Source organism: Monodelphis domestica, chromosome 1 (genome assembly GCF_027887165.1).
Source record: "Monodelphis domestica isolate mMonDom1 chromosome 1, mMonDom1.pri, whole genome shotgun sequence".
NCBI classification, from domain to species: Eukaryota; Metazoa; Chordata; class Mammalia; order Didelphimorphia; family Didelphidae; genus Monodelphis; species Monodelphis domestica.
The window spans coordinates 205,609,335-205,627,722 of NC_077227.1; the positions used below are offsets into that span (position 1 = coordinate 205,609,335).

The following is an 18,388-nucleotide window of genomic DNA, read 5'->3' on the forward strand; positions in this document are numbered from 1 at the left end:
GGAAGAGAATTTAGAAAAACTTTTTTTCAAATGATAAAAAAAAATTTTTTTTACCTATAATTGGGTATTCAAAGAAATAAAGAAAAAGAATTAAAAAGAAAAACTTCAGGCATCTGCTGAAGTCTGGAGAAGTATAGAAAGAATAGTGATTAAGCAATTATCTAACTTCAAAATGGGCAGCTCTGCTCATAAAAGTTCACTTTGCAGTAACACTATAATCAGGATAGGGGAATCTAGAACAAAAGAGACAATGTGAGTACTGCAAAATAAAAACTTAAAAATCCACATATTAGAATAAGAAATATTTAGTTATAAAATGAGCAAAACATATAAGGAACATATAAGAGGAAAATTTCTTCAGCAATAATTTAGTCTGGAAATACCCAAAAAGCAAAGCTGTGGATTTTGCCCACACGCAAGGGTAAGAGAAGAATATATTTTCCAAAATGGTGTACTTTCTGCAGACAAGCAGGGACACTGTCACCTAATGATAGACGAGTTCAATGTCATAGGAATAGCAAGGACTGGAAAAGACCTTACAAAAGACAGACTGACTTTAATTGTAAACAATTTGGTAGGATCACATATGTTAAATAACAAAACCAATTTTATTATTGCTGTGGACTATCATTGATCATAATCGGATACTATTTCTGCAAGACAGCTTCTGAACATTGTTACTAGAATGTTTAAAATTAGCCAAACAAGTAATGAATAGCCAGCCCACATAAATGAATGGATTTTTATATGCAGGAGACAACCAGACTGACTGGGAAATGCCAATATTAGATGTGTAAGAATTTAATCTCTGGGGGAAAAACCCCAACTATGGAGTCATAACACTAGTGGCTAAGAATTCACACCGCTTTTACTTGGGAAAGACTATTCAATTCAGATTGCAAACTACTATGATAGTCACATTTTATGGGCATAGAGCTAAGGCTGTGGTGTTATTTTTTAAAGGTGTCTTTAATTGGCCACCTGGAATTCTGGAAAAGTAAAAAGCTAGTAATTCTTCACCTTGCATTAGAAGTTAGGGTAGGCCAATACTGAAGTCAACAAACTGCTATAGTTTAACCCAAGGGAAACCCAATTTCCTGTTGATGACTCAGAAGACTTGAGAGCTGAAAAAGAAACCTAGGTTGTGCTGAAATATCTAAACCAACTCATGTTAGGTAGAACTAGTGGAATATACTCCAGAGACCAAAGTAAACAGGTTTTATTTAGAACATTATTTGGAAAACTATAAATATGGAGGGGTTAAAATAAGCATGTAACTTTAGGCATGTAGATATATAAACTGGAGAATTAACTACTTAGCTTCTGGCTAAGATTATGTCAATAATTTAAAATGTATTGTGGAGACTAACTGGTTCTATTATTGTGTACATAAAAAACACATCCATAAGCAAATCAGGTATTAGTATGAGGTCCAGTTAATAGGTAACAGTATATTGTCTATAATCCCTTTTATTAATATTTTTACAATATATCATCAATGAAAGGTTGTGATTTTCAACATATGCATGCCCTGTATGAACTCAGCTTCTATAACTCCTTTATACAGACGTCATTCTTCTCTCTCTTGGTCACAGTCTTCCCATCATTCATTCAGGAACTCCTAGCCCATTCTGACTTTCAGAAACCCCTTAAGACTCCTCCTTAGGTTAGGTAATTTTATTACTGTCTGCTGAGGACCAGAGTTGGTAGGAGTCACTTTTGGCTGGTCAAGGCAAACAAAAGGAGTATTGCAGTCTGAAGAATTCCATTGTGATTAGTCTAATTTTCCAAATTCAGGCTCTACTATAATACATGCTGACAAAAGGCAAATATATTATATCCTAAATCGAAGGTTTTCACATGATCCAACCTTTAGCACCTTCCCAGTTTTCTAATCATTCCCCAAATTTGCCTAAGGCTTATATTTAATTGACATTAATAATTACAATGATAGTTTTCAAATAACTATACTGACTCTTAGCTTAACAGGCATATAACAAAAACAAGCAAATAATCAGCTCTTTATTGATTTTAGTAAATGACTCCTCTTAAAAGTGGTAAGGAGCCTATAGCTAAAGATCCTAAAAGTACAGCAAGTTATGGAAAGATATAATGCCCTGTGCAAGATCTGTCCAACAAGCCTTAAAAAAAAAACCCAGCAACAAAACTAAAATATGAGATCATAATATTCTTCATCTTAAGAGACATGTACTGAATACCTTGTAACAGTCAGCCTATCACAAGGAACTGGCTGACAAGTAGCCCTATTTCCCTTCCTTAAGATTATCTATCCTTAATGCAGAAGAAAGCTGACTGACATACTATTCGTTTGTAGCAATTCCTCAGAAGCACTGCAGGCAGAATCCTGTAGCACAGCATTCACATTTTCTTGCTCAGGAGACATGGGCTCTTGTTTAATCTGCACTGATGAATCTGGAGCTGGGCATGTGATACTCCCAGGAGCCTGGAAAGCAGGAGGTGTGCACACCCGAAGTGGCACTCCAGGGGCAGATGGTGATAAATGGGAAGGGGGAGTCTCCAGAAAGAGAGGGAAAAAAGGACTAGGCAGAGGAGGGGGATCAGCAGCTGTCTGAGATCTGCTCTTTCTCTCACGGGAAGGGCTGCAGGGGACCTGTTCTGTCTGCTCAGGAGGTTCATAAGTTTCTGCAGAAAGGGGAAAAAATATATACATTTAAAGTTAATAAATTATAAACCAAAGGAGAAAAAAATCTAGAATTACATTTATTAATTTGTATAGGACTTCATTATTTTATAATGTCCATGTTTTTATAAACTACAAAAGCCCCTTTAATAATAACTTTTACAAATGACTAATCATTTTTTCCTCACTCCTATGTGTAAAACAAAACAAGTTTTATGTCCATTTATATCCCCCAAATCAGTTTATGTTTATATATATATATATATATATATGGATGGACACAAAAGAACTGGAGTTAGAACTTGAATAAAGTTCAGGGTTCTTAAATTCAGATCACCTAGATGGTTCAGTGAATAGAAGAAAGCCAGGTGTAGAGACAAGAGGTTCTGAGTCCAAAACTGAACACAAACATTTCCTAGCTGTGTGACCCTGACCAAGTCATTTAATCCCAATTGCCTAGCCCTTACCATTCTTCTGCCTTGTTTTGTTTTTTAAAGAAATTAAGATATCTTCTGACCATGATGCTATCTTGTTGCTTATAACATTCCAAGTATGTTTGAATGCAAAACAAAGTCCATGAAATTCCCTTGGTACCTTGTAATCCTTGTAGAATCTGTATTCTGTGGGTCCTTAGGCCACTCATCTCCATCGTTATCTAAGAAGAGAGAGTAGGATTTCATCCTTTCAAGTTCAACTCAAACAACTATTTCCAACCACATATAAGATTTCATTCAATTACCTGTTGTTTCAGCACAAGGAGTCTTTGAACTTCCACAAAAGCTGCCTGAAGGGCTGCCCGGGCCTGCAGAAGGTTGTTATCCATACATTGCAAGGATTTGCTCAGTTCCTCCTCCCGTAAAGAAATATTCAGCAGTTGGTCAACTTGAGAACGTTCTGCCAACAGAAAAACAGGTCTCCTTCAGTATGAAAGCTTTCATTTTATGATACAGCTCAGCCATTTTTGTTTTAAAAAAAATGAGCCAAATGCTTGTTTTTTCCCTTAGTTCCCTCACTGAAGACTAAATGTATTTCACAAGCTATGTGTTCCACAGCTTCCTAAGCTAGAAATTACAAACTCAGAAAACAAGATTTCTTCTTTTAGGTAACCATTACACTCATGCTTTTTGTTTTTTCTTAAAGTAGGCAAGAATTAGGTTGTCAAAGCTTTCTTCAAAATATAAAAACAAATGGCCTTGGCCATCTGGATGCTAATTTAAGGGCTTTCAAAGTTGACATCATACAAAACATCTTATTCCTACAATATACATATTAGCATTTTAAATATAACAAGCATATTTATCAAACCCATGATTTTCATTACTTAATATATGTCTTAAAAAAAAAAACATATTCCCTAGCCCAAATGGTTAGAAGGTTATATACATACAAACATACATTTTATATATATCACCTAAAGAAAGCACATAATCTAGTTGGAGAGGCAAGAAACTGACAAGGGATGATCCAAACAAGTTCATACCACTACTGAATTAAAATAATGTGATTTATAATTGAGGAAGAAAATTTTGTACTTATACAACTTAACTTTCTCTACAATTAAGGCAACTAAGAAAATTCAAAACCAATCTACAAGAGTTACACATAATTATGATCATTTTGGGGGATTAAAAACCTGCAACCTAAAACCATTTAATAGCATTCAATACTATTTGGAATGATGTGGACTAAATACTCATATTAAATTAAAGAACTTGCCATAAGACACACACACACATACACATACACATACATACACACACACACACACACACACACACACACACACACAAACAACTGTGGAGCTGTTTAATTTCATTAAAGGAATATTTCTAAAATCTTAATTCCCTAAAAGATCAATTGTACTTATAGTAATAACTGTTCAGTATTCCACTGTTTGCCCACCTCTTGCATGAGTGATAAATCTACCAAGAGGCAAAAGAGAAAAAAACAGCTGGAAAAATCCTGTAATACATCTTTAGTGGAAAAGTTGTGCCCAAACAGACCTAAATACTCTCTGCATTTGGATTTCATTTAAATATTATACTGTCTATTGAATCTAAAACCTTTCAGCATTAAAGAAAACATAATGCCTACAATTTCAACACTATAATGTATGTAAAGTTTAAATCCCTTACAATAAAAATCAAGAAGTTTCTATTATTTCTTCTAAAAGAATGAAAAAAGGCGGAAGTTAAGTTTTTTTTCTTTTTGCCATATCCCAATAGAACTTAAAAGTTAAAGATAATAAAATTTCCACAATTTTGCTTTGTATAAAATTTCCTTTTTTCTTCTGAACACAAGAACCAAATAAAACAAGCCCTTTCTTACAAAGAAAAACAGAAAAAGGGGATTCAACATTAAACAATGAATCTCAATTAGGTATACTTTGCTTTCCTTTTAAAATATATAATTCTTTTATTTTAAAGCCTTACTGTCATAGTAACAACTCATAAGACCAAAAGGCAAGGGTAAAGGGGGTTAAGTGACTTGCCCAGGGTAACACAATTAGGAAGTATTTGTAGTCAAAGGCCTGGAACTCTAACCACTGAGCAACCTAGTTGCCTCTTTAATTTAAGTAATATAATTCAACCAGAAACATCCAATGTCATCTTGCTTATTAACTGATTCCTTATAGTCTTCCTTCTATCCTTTCTTTTTTTTTGGCAATTTTTTCCTATTCCTGCCACTTACCAAATCAGAATTGGAAAAGAAGGGGCAGGTAGGTGGCTCTGTGGTTAAGAGTACCAGGTCTCTGGTCAGGAACTAGGTTCAAATCTGACCTCATACACCTCCTAGCTGTGTGGCCTTAGATAAGTCACTTAGCCTCAATTGTCTAGCTGGTACTACTCTTCTGTCTTAGAACCAATATTCAGTATCAATTCTAAGTCAGAAGGTAAACTTTCTTGTTTTTTGTTTTTTTTAAAGAGAGAACCAAAATATTGGTTTAAAAATAGCATAATTAAGAGAAAAAAATTCCCCACATTAATTAACCAATGCTGAAAATATGTTGTAAATCTACAACTTAAATCATTTTCACTATTCAGAGGTAGATATCAAATGACAAACTCATTCCCTATCCTTCTTCAAGCTTATAAAACCATACCTTTTTTGCCTTTAATTTTCCTTCTTTTATTCTTTCTTTCCAGACTTGGAAGCTCAGGTGAAGATCCATCCTGTCAAGAGTGAAAATATAAATGTGAATTGAAGTAGTGATACTGAATATGTAAATACCACTTTACAATAAGGTAGAAGGATAGAAACTAAAGTAATATGGAAAGGAAGATATGTAATTGTTTCTTGCAGAAAACAATTCTCTGGCCAATAGATACATATCTGTGGAATTAAATACAAAACAGCATTTAACCTAACTATTAAATTAAGAAATCTTTCTTTCTTGTTCAAGTTTAAAAACTCTCCATTTCCCCCTATTCCATAGGGTTTGACAAATTTGCTTTGGATCTATGAGTCAAGACATTAATCTGAATCTTCAACTTTCAAGAAAAGGAAAAACCAAGGCAGGAGTGGAGGTGGCAGATGATGTTGTTGGCAGAGTAAAGTGTAATGAGACATACATACAAAAAAAGCAAGCTATCATCTGAGCTCTCCATCTTTAATGACTACTAAGTAGAATGACAGAGTCTACATACAGTGCTATCTGGTATCTACAAAGAAACCCCTGGAAAAGTTCAAAAAGGAAGCTGAGTATATCTGAGAAGGTATTTCTGACCTATATAATTTCAGTGAGCCAAGCACTTGACAAGCTGAATACAAGATATTGTACTAAGGATACAAGGAAAAAATGAAAACAGTCCAACCTATTCTGAATTTTTACTGGATGAGGTAATGCATGCATATGTGCAAATAAAATATAACAAAAGATGTGAGAGACCTCCCAAGACAAACACAGGAACTATATGAACACAACTACAAAACACTCGCCACACAACTAAAACTAGACTTGAACAAATGGAAAAACATTAACTGCTCATGGGTAGGAAGAGCCAATATAATAAAAATGACCATCCTACCCAAACTTATTTATCTATTTAGTGCCATACCCATTGAACTACCAAAATACTTCTTCACTGATTTAGAAAAAACCATAACAAAGTTCATTTGGAAGAACAAAAGATCAAGGATATTCAGGGAAATAATGAAAAAAAACACATATGATGGGGGCCTTGCAGTCCCTGACCTAAAACTATATTACAAAGCAGCAGTCATCAAAACAATTTGGTACTGGCTAAGAGACAGAAAGGAAGATCAGTGGAATAGACTGGGGGAAAGCGACCTCAGCAAGACAGTATACGATAAACCCAAAGATCCCAGCTTTTGGGACAAAAATCCACTATTCGATAAAAACTGCTGGGAAAATTGGAAGACAGTGTGGGAGAGACTAGGAATAGATCAACACCTCACACCCTACACCAAGATAAATTCAAAATGGGTGAGTGACTTAAACATAAAGAAGGAAACCATAAGTAAATTGGGTAAACACAGAATAGTATACATGTCAGACCTTTGGGAGGGGAAAGGCTTTAAAACCAAGCAAGATATAGAAAGAATCACAAAATGTAAAATAAATAATTTTGACTACATCAAACTAAAAAGCTTTTGTACAAACAAAACCAATGTAACTAAAATCAGAAGGAAAACAACAAATTGGGAAAAAATCTTCATAGAAACCTCTGACAAAGGTTTAATTACTCATATTTATAATGAGCTAAATCAATTGTACAAAAAATCAAGCCATTCTCCAATTGATAAATGGGCAAGGGAAATGGATAGGCAGTTTTCAGATAAAGAAATCAAAACTATTAACAAGCACATGAAGAAGTGTTCTAAATCTCTTATAATCAGAGAGATGCAAATCAAAACAACTCTGAGGTATCACCTCACACCTAGCAGATTGGCTAACATAACAGCAAAGGAAAGTAATGAATGCTGGAGGGGATGTGGCAAAGTAGGGACATTAATTCATTGCTGGTGGAGCTGTGAACTGATCCAACCATTCTGGAGGGCAATTTGGAACTATGCCCAAAGGGCGACAAAAGAATATCTACCCTTTGACCCAGCCATAGCACTGCTGGGTCTGTACCCCAAAGAGATAATGGACACAAAGACTTGTACAAAAATATTCATAGCTGCGCTCTTTGTGGTGGCCCAAAACTGGAAAACGAGGGGATGCCCATCAATTGGGGAATGGCTGAACAAACTGTGGTATATGTTGGTGATGGAATACTATTGTGCTAAAAGGAATAATAAAGTGGAGAAGTTCCATGGAGACTGGAACAACCTCCAGGAAGTGATGCAGAGCGAGAGGAGCAGAACCAGGAGAACATTGTACACAGAGACTAATACACTGTGGTATAATCGAACGTAATGGGCTTCTCCATTAGTGGCGGTGTAATGTCCCTGAACAACTTGCAGGGATCCAGGAGAAAAAAACACCATTCATAAGCAAAGGATAAACTATGGGAGTGGAAACACCGAGAAAAAGCAACTGCCTGAATACAGAGGTTGAGGGGACGTGACAGAGGATAGACTCTAAATGAACACTCTAATGCAAATACTATCAACAAAGCAATGGGTTCAAATCAAGAAAACATCTAATGCCCAGTGGACTTACGAGTCGGCTATGGGGGGTGGGGGGGAGGAAAAGAAAATGATCTATGTCTTTAACGAATAATGCTTGGAAATGATCAAATAAAATATATTAAAAAAAAAAGATGTGAGAGAATAATTAATTCTAAGACTAAAGGTTGATCAAGAAAGGTTTCCTAGGAGGAGGGGTAACAATTCCTTCAACCCTGAATGAATCTAAAGATGCTAAGAGGCAAAAGTAAAGAGGAACAGCATTTGAATCAAGAAGGTGTGACAACTTCACAAGTACAAAATTGGGTGAGGAAACATCCAATTCAAGAAATAGCAAGGAGGCTTGTTTGATAGGAACATTTTTGAGTATAAAAGTGAATAACATGAAAAGCAATGGGGAAAGGTAGGCTGGGGGGCCAGCCAGAGAAGAATATTAAATGCCAGGAAATGGTATTTATCCCAGAGGTGATACAAAAGGCACTGAGTAGGCTAGAATAGGGGAGTGAAAGATCAAGCCCTATTCATCCACAGTTTCACAACTAGATGCTGTAACAGAAGCCAAGACTGAGGAGGAAACAGGAAGGGGGATAAGAAGACAGAAAAATCCTGGGGGCAGTTAGGTGGCTCAGTAGATTAAGAGCCAGGCCCAGAGATGGAACGTCTTGGGTTCAAATCTGACCTCAGACATTTCCTTGCTGTGTGACTCTGGGAAAGTCACTTCCCTAACACCCATTGCCTGGCCCTTACCAGTCTTCTGCCTTTGAACCAATGCCCAGTATTGATTTCAAAATGGAAGGTAAGGGTTAAAAAAAAAAATCTCAAAGCAAGTCTTAATTGCTGTCAATAGCAGCTTCTAGTACTACAAACTAGCTTTTATAAGCTATTATAGGTGGCTTTGGAGAACTGCCACCATAACTGTACTTTCAGGGGCAAAGAAAGCAGGGGATCCCATTGGATTAGAGGCAAAATTTCACCCTCAGGTTTACACCCAAAAGAACCAATCTCAATGTTATAAGTTAATTATGGCATCCAAATCTGCCTCCTTAAACTGGGCTCTCTCCCTCTCTTTTGGAAGGAAGGTACAAGAAGTGTTGCAGGAAAACAGTAACAATGAAGAAACAAGAACAATTAGGTGACTCAGTGGATAGAAAGCCAGGTTTGGAGATGGGAGGTCCTGGGTTCAAATTTGACTGCAGACACTTCCTAGCTGTGTGATCCTAGGTAAGTCATTTAACCGTGCCTTCTGCCTTAGATTGATTGATACTCAGTATCAATTCTAATATAGAACATATGGTTTTAAACAAACAAACAAACAAAAAAACCTAAAACAATATAGTGGTATACTTCCAATTGGGCCAGGGCTGGCAAGTGAAGGGGAAAGGCAGAATAAGAGCATGCAGGTCTACTGATATTTCCAATATCAATATCAAAATCAACACTGGTTGTGTGCTTATCAAAAGAAAACATTCAGTGCCAGTAAAGCAACCCTGGGTCAACCAATCACCCACCTCTCCCAAGTCCAACTCTAATCTACACTAGCCTAACAAAGTACTACTACACTCATGAAGGCACATCAAGTTACAATTGCAAGTGTGTTCAAATATTAACAAATGTTAACTTGGTCATTTTAAAGATGACTTCATATTAAATAACACTTGGAAAAATTAAGCAATGGTTTAAGAAATAAAAACCTAGGACAATGAAAATAAAAGTTTTTTAAAATGTTCATGATGGTCCCACCGCCAATCTCAATGGACCTCGAGCTCACCCTTTCCCCAACATACTCCCGCCTGCCCCAGCAGCCTGCCATCCCCCAACTACTACAACCAGTAAAGCAGCCATTAAGGCCCACGCCTCATACTTACTCCAGTTGCCCTGCGCTTCTTCCGGAGGCCCTGGCCATCATTCTGCTCCGTCCCAGAAGTACAACTGCTGTCTGTAGCAGCATCCACCAAACTAGAGATGCCAAGACCTGAGGAGGCATTAGATGATAATGAGTTCCCTTCTCCATTACTTTCCTGAGTGTTTTGGTTCTCAGAAAGGGGTGTTGAGCTCTCCTGCCTGTTCAGTTCTTCTTGTCTGGCAGAACGCACCAAGGATATCATACGGTCAGGGGGCAACTGGGCACTATGCCTCCTTCGAGTGGCAACACTTTCAACCTTTTCACCTGCCCTTGAGGAGGAAGCCAGGGGCATCATGTCCTGTTTAAAGTTCACATTTGCTTTCTGACCTTGAGTTGTCTGCAGTGAATTACTGGGTGAAACAATCTGCTGGGGTTCATTTTCCTTTCCTGTAGCCTGCTCAGTGAAGAAGTTGTACATGGAGGGAGTCCTGTCCATGATCACACTGCTCTCAGAAAGACTGCGTTTTCTTGCCAATGCAGGTGATGTAGCAATGGAAATACCTTCCCACTGGAAACCTTCTAAACTGGACAGGTCAGGTTCCTCATCCAAATCCAACACTTCCTGCTCATTTTGAACCAGCGGTACCATCTCTATGCCAAATCTTACACAAAAAGCAGAAACAGAAAGTGAGTTATGGCTTATATAGGAAGAAATAATAATTACCTTTTACATAAAGAAGTCAACTAAAGGAACATGCGCTCTCAACTGAGAAAGACAATTACACAAATATGCCAATTTTTTTAGTACAAGCTTATTTCTTAATACTGATACCTCTAGCTTTTACATTACCTTCATTGCCAAATCTATCCTTCCCCTGCCCCTATCCAGAGATGCATCCATCCTTTTTAACAATGAATAAAAAGGAGTAAAAATAAAATAGATTAGTAAAACTAACCAGCAAATTAAATAAAGCCTGATACTGTATGCAATACCAGTCAAATTTTCATTATAAATAGCCAAGTCTATTTACTTAACTCTTATCATAGTCAAAAACACTGAGGTGCCTTAATAACCTGCTCAGAATATTTGTAGTTTGCTAGGATTTATGTTCCAATAATGAAATAAAGAAGTTTAAGCCATAAACTTATTTTTAAGTTTTTGTTCACTTGGGAGAATCTTCCATGTTAGATTTTTAGTGTCTGAAAACTACATGGCATTATTAAATTTCCAGAATTATCAATGCATAAGTCATGTTTTTTAAAGATATGGAATACAATAGTAATATAATTCTAATTCTCCTTATTTCCATTTTCACTTTAACATGAATTTACTCTCCACAACTATGCTTCGCTTAACTATCCAAGGCAAGAAAACACTTTAAGTACTACATACATAACAATAACACGTAAGTACTACATACACTATTTAAAATGGATCTTAAATCAAATCACAGGGATTTCTACATAGGTCTTCTGTTAGTTGTTATAGTCATTTTAAATGAATGTTTACTTTTTTAACTTTCTAGGTGGTGACGGTTCTTTCAGGTTTTGGGGCTAATTTGTCAGTTTTAATTCCTACAATGTCAAAGACCTGACCTATTTAAAACCTATTAGAAACTTCAATATATTTCTTGCTGGATCTAGCTTACATTCATTCAATAAATATTTCTGAAACTTTCATTATGCCAATGCTAAGTACTAAGAGATATTCAAGAATAACTAACCATCAGGGATTCTGCAACTAAGTAATCAACCAAACTATCTACATTCTCCAGGAAAAATAATAGTTATCAGGGCAGCTAGATAGGCCAGTGAATACAGCAGCAGGCCTGGAGTAGGGAAATCCTAAATTCAAATCTTGCCTCAGATTAGCCTTCCTAGCTGTATGACCCTGGGCAAGTCACTTAATCCCCATTGCCTAGCCCTTAGTATTTGTATTCCTTGGAATCAATACTTAGTAGCTATTCTAAAAAAAGATGGTAAAGTTTTTAAAAATAAGTATCTAAAAAGAGATTATCCAAACTACAGTAATAAAAAATCTCTGTCCATTTAAAATATGATTGGCAGGGGAATTTCATAAATATCTTTAGAAATAGTCTAAAAAGAACTGAACATGGATTCTTTGTTATAAGGGATGGGCATCTTTGTAATAAAGGATGATGAAAGGGTTATGAGAAATAAAGGTATTGTAAAATCAAGATACCAATATGAGATTTTTAAAATTCTTTTTTTAAAAACCTCTGTAAAAACAAATATGTATTAGAAAAGGTCAATCAATATTTAAGAGGATGCCAAGATGGTGGATTAGAGATAAACTAGCCAAATTCTCTCAACAATCCTCTCAAAAACTTCAAAATAACATAGCAGATCAGCTTTAGAAGCTCTCAGTCTAGAGATGGTAAAGTTATTGGGCAGCTGATCAGAGATTATAGGGAGTCCTTTGTCAGCACTAGGTAGGTAGAGATTGTATCTTAATTGGCAACACTACAACCCATATCCACTTCTGGGTCACAGTTAAAAAAAGGATATGGGGGGGGGGGGGGGGCAGTCACAAGGGAACATGGGCTCTAGTTAAAGTTCAAAGGCAAAGAGAAACTAGTACTTCTGGCTACAGGGGATCAAGGGTTCTTCCTGGGTAAAGACCATAGCACAGATGAGGAAAAAAGGGACCACTCCTCTCCCAAAATCACACCACTTTGGAAGCACCAAAAACTTGCCAGGTCCCCCAGAACTAGAAACTGAACTGAACTGAAAAATCCCAAAGCATGAGACAGGGACTGCCCAACCCAGACTTAGTAGAGTCCAAATTTACCATAAAGTTTAAAGCTAAGGAAAAGGTTATAAAAAATAAGCAAACCACAACAACAGCAACAAAAAAATTTGACCTTCAAAAGCTACTACTGTGGCAGAGATGACCAAGACACAAACTCAGAAGACAACATGTGAAAAGATATAAACTAAGTGTCAAAGAAAACCATTAATTGGATTTGAGTCCAACAAGAATTATTGGAAGAGTTAAAGAGATAAAAGTGGCAAAGGAAAAATGGAAAAAAGTAATGAGTAAAGCAAGAAAATTATGAAGAGAATTAACAGCTTGGTAAAAGTGGTACAAAAAATATTGAAGAAAATAATACCTTAAAGAATAGAATAGACCAAATGGTAAAAGAGGCACAAAAATTCACTGAAAAGAATTCTTAAAAAGACTAAACCAAATAGAACAAGTATAAAAATTCACTGAAGAAAGGAATTATTTTTTTAAAATTGGCCAAATGAAAAAGTTACAAATGCTCACAGAAGAAAAAAATTTTGTGAAAATTAGGATTAGGTCAATGGAAGCTAATTCCATGAGACATCAAGAAATAAAAGAAAAACAAGAGAACAAAAAAAAAGAAAACAAACTCTCAATGAAAAAACATAGACAGATCATTTAAGAATTATTGGACTATGTGAAAACTATAATCAAAGAAAAGAGCCTAGACAGCATACTTCAAAAAATTATCAAGGAAAATTGCTTGATATCTTAGATCCAAGAGTAGAATTAAGAACCCACCCATCGCTTTCTGAAGGAGATCCCAAAATGAAAACTTCCAGGAATATTATAGCAAAATCCCCGAGTTCAAGAAGAAAATACATTCATATCATGGAGCCATAGTCAGGATCACACGAGATTTATCGGCTTCCGTGTTAAAAGACCAGAGGGCTTAGAATATCATATTCCAGCAGACAAAGGAGTTAGGATTACAACCAAGAATCACACACCCAGTAAAACCAAGTATAGTCCTTCAGGGGAGAAATGGATATTCAAAGAAATAAGATTTTCAAGTATTCCTAATGAAAAGACCAGAGCTGAATAGAAAAATCTAACATTCAAACACAAGACTTAAGAGAATAAAAAGGTAAACATAAAGAATAATCATCAGACTTAATAAACTGTTTATATTCCTATATGGGAAGATGATACATGTTAACTCCTAAGAACTTTACCACCTCACTCCTACAGAAAAGACAAATGCTGGAGGGGATAAGGGAAAAATAGGTACACTAATAAACTATTGGTGAAACAGTGAACTGTTCTGACCATTCTGGAAAACAATTTGGAACTAGGCCCAAAAGGCTATAAAACTGAGCAACTCTTTGACATAGCAATACCACTTCTGTTTGTATCCCAAAGAGATTAAATTAAAAGGAAAAGGACCTATGTGTACAAAAATATTTATATCGGCTGTTTTTTTGTGATGGCAAAGAATTGTAACTGAAGGGATGTTCATCAATTGGGAAAAGACCTGACAAGTTGATGTATATGATTTTGATGGAATACAACAGTATTATAAAAAATGGGACGGGTAGTTTCAGAGACACCTTGAAAGACCTGTATGAACTGATACAAAGTAAAATGAGAAGAACTGGGAGAGCACAATGTTATAATGATGATCAAGTGTGAAAAACATGGCTATTCTGATCAATACAATGATCCAAGACAATTCCAAAGGATTCATGATGAAAAAAATCTACCCACCTCCAAAGAGAATTAATGAACTCTGAGCACACAAAATGAAGTATGGACTTTCTTACTTGATTTTCCTTGTTTTTTTTTTTAATATGGCCAATACAGAAATCTGTTTCACATGGTTTCACCTGTGTAATTGATATTATATTGCTTGGCTTCTCAGTGGGTAAAGGAGAGAATGTTTAAGAGGGGGAATCTGGAACTCAATTTAAAAAGAAAAGAATGCTAAAATTAACTAATAAATTCTTTTTTAGAAATTATAGAAAAATGGCACTTACCTGGGTAAACCTTTTCCCAGCTCCTGCTTCTTCTTGGTTACCTGCTGAATGACCTGTTCCCAGTTGACATTTCTTCGAGAAGCATTCAGAATCTGGCGTAGAGTGGGTTTGAGTCCTGACTCCTTCTCTGTCTCACTTTTTCGATGCCCACTAACATTTCGAATGCGGCGTGCATTATTGAGATTGGGCTCAGGAAGATGAGCCCCAGGTTTGCTCTTCAAACTGATGTGCCGGGTTAGATCTCGCTGGAGAGAGGCAGGAAAACCAAGTTTGCTTAGTTCAGGAAGCAGAGAGACTGAAGGTTGCCCTGTCCCTCCTTTCTGGAGGTCAACATCCAAGTTACTGTTATCAAAGCTTTCTGTTTCAAAAGGCAAACCTGATTTAACAGGTTCTTCAACCTGGATATCTTCTAATGATGTTTTAAAGTCTAGCAATAGGCCTGTCTGAGGACTAGCTGCAGATGCTGCAGACTCCATTTGAAACTCTGATTCTTTGTGTTGGACTGTAGCGCCATCTGAATTAATAGAGCATTTCTCAGTTGTTTTAATAGTTTTGTCATCCCTCTCTTTCTCAGTCACAGGATGTTCACATTCTAAAGCACCACAAGGTGAACCTTTGGGATTTAAGGGACCAAGATCTTCGACTTTTGTACCATGTTTTTCAAGGTCTGATAGCTCTGCTTCATCTCTATCTTCTGGTGCACATTCTTGAAGCTCAGTGTTCAAAGAGCTTTTCACAGACTCTTCTCCATTCTTACTTTCTGATGCACAGCTCCTGATACTTTTGGCATTGCTCAGGAGTGGATTTTGTAGGGGCTGACTACATTTTAACACCTCCTTGGCTTTTTTCAAGACTTCACTTAAATTGTCAACAGGCTCCCTCTGCGTTCCATCAAGCACAGTTTTATTTCCTTTTAAGACACGAGAACAGGAACTACGTAGTTTAGATACATAAGAGGAATTTTGGTTGTCCTCTAAGCTAAGTGTATTTGAGTGATTCTGACATTCTCCAGAAGTTGCAGACAAAGGTTTTGTACTTTTCAGAAGGTTCTTTGAATCTTGTTTTTGAGATGAGGATCTAGTGTTTGGGATTGGAAGGAGTGGAGACTTTAGTGATGGCATTTTATGTGAACTGTTCTCTTGTTCAGGTATTACTCTAGATGTGCAAGTGGTCACTGCCTCATTGGAAACAGTGTGATTAGAAGTGACCTTGTGATCAAAGGATCCCAACTGGGTTTCTTTCTGTGTTTTCAGCTTTGTGGAATTATCTGTATTATTAGTCTTGAGATCTTTCCCACAAGCAGTTATTAGGTGAAAAAGAAAAGGAGGTTCATCTACCACCTCTGACTTTTTAGCAGTTACTTCCTTCAACCCTGGTTGTTGTGGTTCCACAATTTTCTGGGAGGGGTAAGGAGTCCAACGATGTATTTTATCCTTTGATACATTACCACTCTTTCCACTCATCTTAGGTGCTATAATTTCTGCTTGCTTAGAGGTTTGACTTTCAGGCTGCTCAGAAGTGCTGAAGTCAAGTAAACCCTCCGAAGGAAGCTTATCACTTGTAAAATCCAATAGGTAATCATTATCATCTTCAGTAGGACCTCTATTCTCTTGCCTTTGCCATGTATATCTCCCTTGATTATACTTATTTAATTTATTAGATTTCTTGTTCCATAACATGGTCATGTCATCAATTTGGCAGTTAGAATTCCTGTTTCTCCCAGGCTGAAATATGTCTCCAGGGACACTATAATTCCAACTATTTGTACCACGTGCCTTAGATTGCCAATTTCCACTACTGTTGTTCATGTGCCAAAAACCATCTGTTCCTTCAGAATGCCAGCTGGAATTCCTTCCTGTACCACCATGATGCCAATCTACTGTTCCATTGTTTGGATGCCAACTACCTCCAGAATTATTGTGGTTATGATACCAATTTGAAGATCCCCCTGGACCACCTTTATGCCACCCAGAACGTCCTCTTGGTCCACCACCATTCCTCAAGGAATGTGGAAAGTTATTTTTCCGACCACCATTGAAGCCATCCTTTTCCCACTTCCAATCCCGCTGAAGAGGTACACGATGGTGCCACGATGGTTGATCATAAGCATCTCTCTCTTGGTAAGCTCCTCGGTCTTCTCTTCGCCATTGTCGTCTGTCATCAGAGTTTATTTCTTGAACAGTAACAGACGCTTCATCTTGTCTAGAAGACAAACAGTTTTTCTTTGGTGACTTAAACATATTTCTTGTTTCCTCTCAATCCTAGCTAAAATTCCAATCATTCTAAGCCATTTTAAATGGTAATTTTTTACTGCCTAAAAGAACTATTTCATCTAAATGTACCCATACAAACAAACAAAAAATTCCACCATATGAAAAAGACAATCTAGCAAAAGGTTACATGATTAGGATTATTTGTCATGAAAAAAGCTAACAGTTCTATAAAAGTAGATGAAGCTTAAAGATGAATTTCACACTTCTATAGAAAAAAGGCAAGGACAAAAAAGGTCTTAATAAGAAAAACTTGACTAAGATGTGCTTGCAACTGAAACTGCTATCCTTAAGAGTATTTTAAGAATACTAAGCTTAATAAAAATACTTGATGACTCACCTACAGTTTTGCTTAGATACCCTAAATAAAGACTAGAACTCTATAAGTCCTATACTAGGTTTACAGAATACATGCAACCCCAGATCTGATCATGTCACTACCATGCTCGAGACAATTCAGAGGCTCCCTATTACCTCTGGAACAAAACACAAAATCATCGGCTAAAAAAATTAAATTTAGCCTTTAAAAACTCTGGCTCCTAAGGGACAGCTGGATAGCTCAGTGGATTGAGAGCCAGGCCTAGAGATGGGAGGTCCTAGGTTCAAATCTGGCCTCAGATACTTCCTAGCTGTGTGACTCTGGGCAAGTCACTTAACCCCCATTACCTAGCCCTTACCACTCTTCTGCCTTGGAACCAATACCGAGTATTGATTCTAAGATGGAAGTAATAGTTTAAAAAAAACAACTCCGGCTCCAGGCTATGCTATTACATGTATTTTTATAAACATGTAGTGTTTATCCTATGCAGTGCAGTGCTCCCTTAACTCAGCACTCCCATCTCCTACTTCTGTGACTTTACATAAGACTTCCTGCATGGCTGGAGTACATTCCCTCATCATTGTGCCTCAGAGTAAATTTTAGGCTCCTCCATGGCTCAACTCAAATACCACCTTCAATATGAGTTTTTCCATGCCTGCTGATTGTCAAATCTCTCTCTTTAAAAGCTAAATCACCAAATATAGGAACAATCTTTCCTTTTGTCTGTGCATCACCAGCACCTAGTCCAGAACCTTGCACACTGGAAGCAATTAATAAATGCTTATAGTTGTTTTCTAGTACTTCAATACTATCAGCAAATATTTATTAAGACTCTAAGGGCAACTAGATATCACAGTGGACAGAGTTCCAGACCTAGAGTTGAGAAGACCTGGGTTCAAATCTAGACTCAAGAC

General features: G+C 36.7%; 1 protein-coding gene across 2 annotated transcripts in view; it reads right to left on the minus strand.

The window, feature by feature from the left end:
* The window catches only part of ZNF106 (zinc finger protein 106), an 82,378-nt gene that overhangs the window by 41,412 nt on the left and 22,578 nt on the right, over positions 1 to 18,388 (minus strand). The window contains exons 5-11 of one of the 2 annotated variants that reach the window (XM_007472421.3): positions 14,886 to 17,087; positions 10,488 to 10,762; positions 10,123 to 10,229; positions 5,766 to 5,835; positions 3,402 to 3,556; positions 3,257 to 3,317; positions 2,323 to 2,664 (exon numbers count right to left, since the gene is read on the minus strand). In XM_007472421.3, the coding sequence (XP_007472483.3) occupies positions 2,323 to 2,664; positions 3,257 to 3,317; positions 3,402 to 3,556; positions 5,766 to 5,835; positions 10,123 to 10,229; positions 10,488 to 10,762; positions 14,886 to 17,087 (3,212 nt within the window). Of the gene's footprint in view, positions 1 to 2,322; positions 2,665 to 3,256; positions 3,318 to 3,401; positions 3,557 to 5,765; positions 5,836 to 10,122; positions 10,763 to 14,885; positions 17,088 to 18,388 lie in introns of both variants that reach the window. The other variant, XM_001362383.4, reaches the window with a different exon arrangement.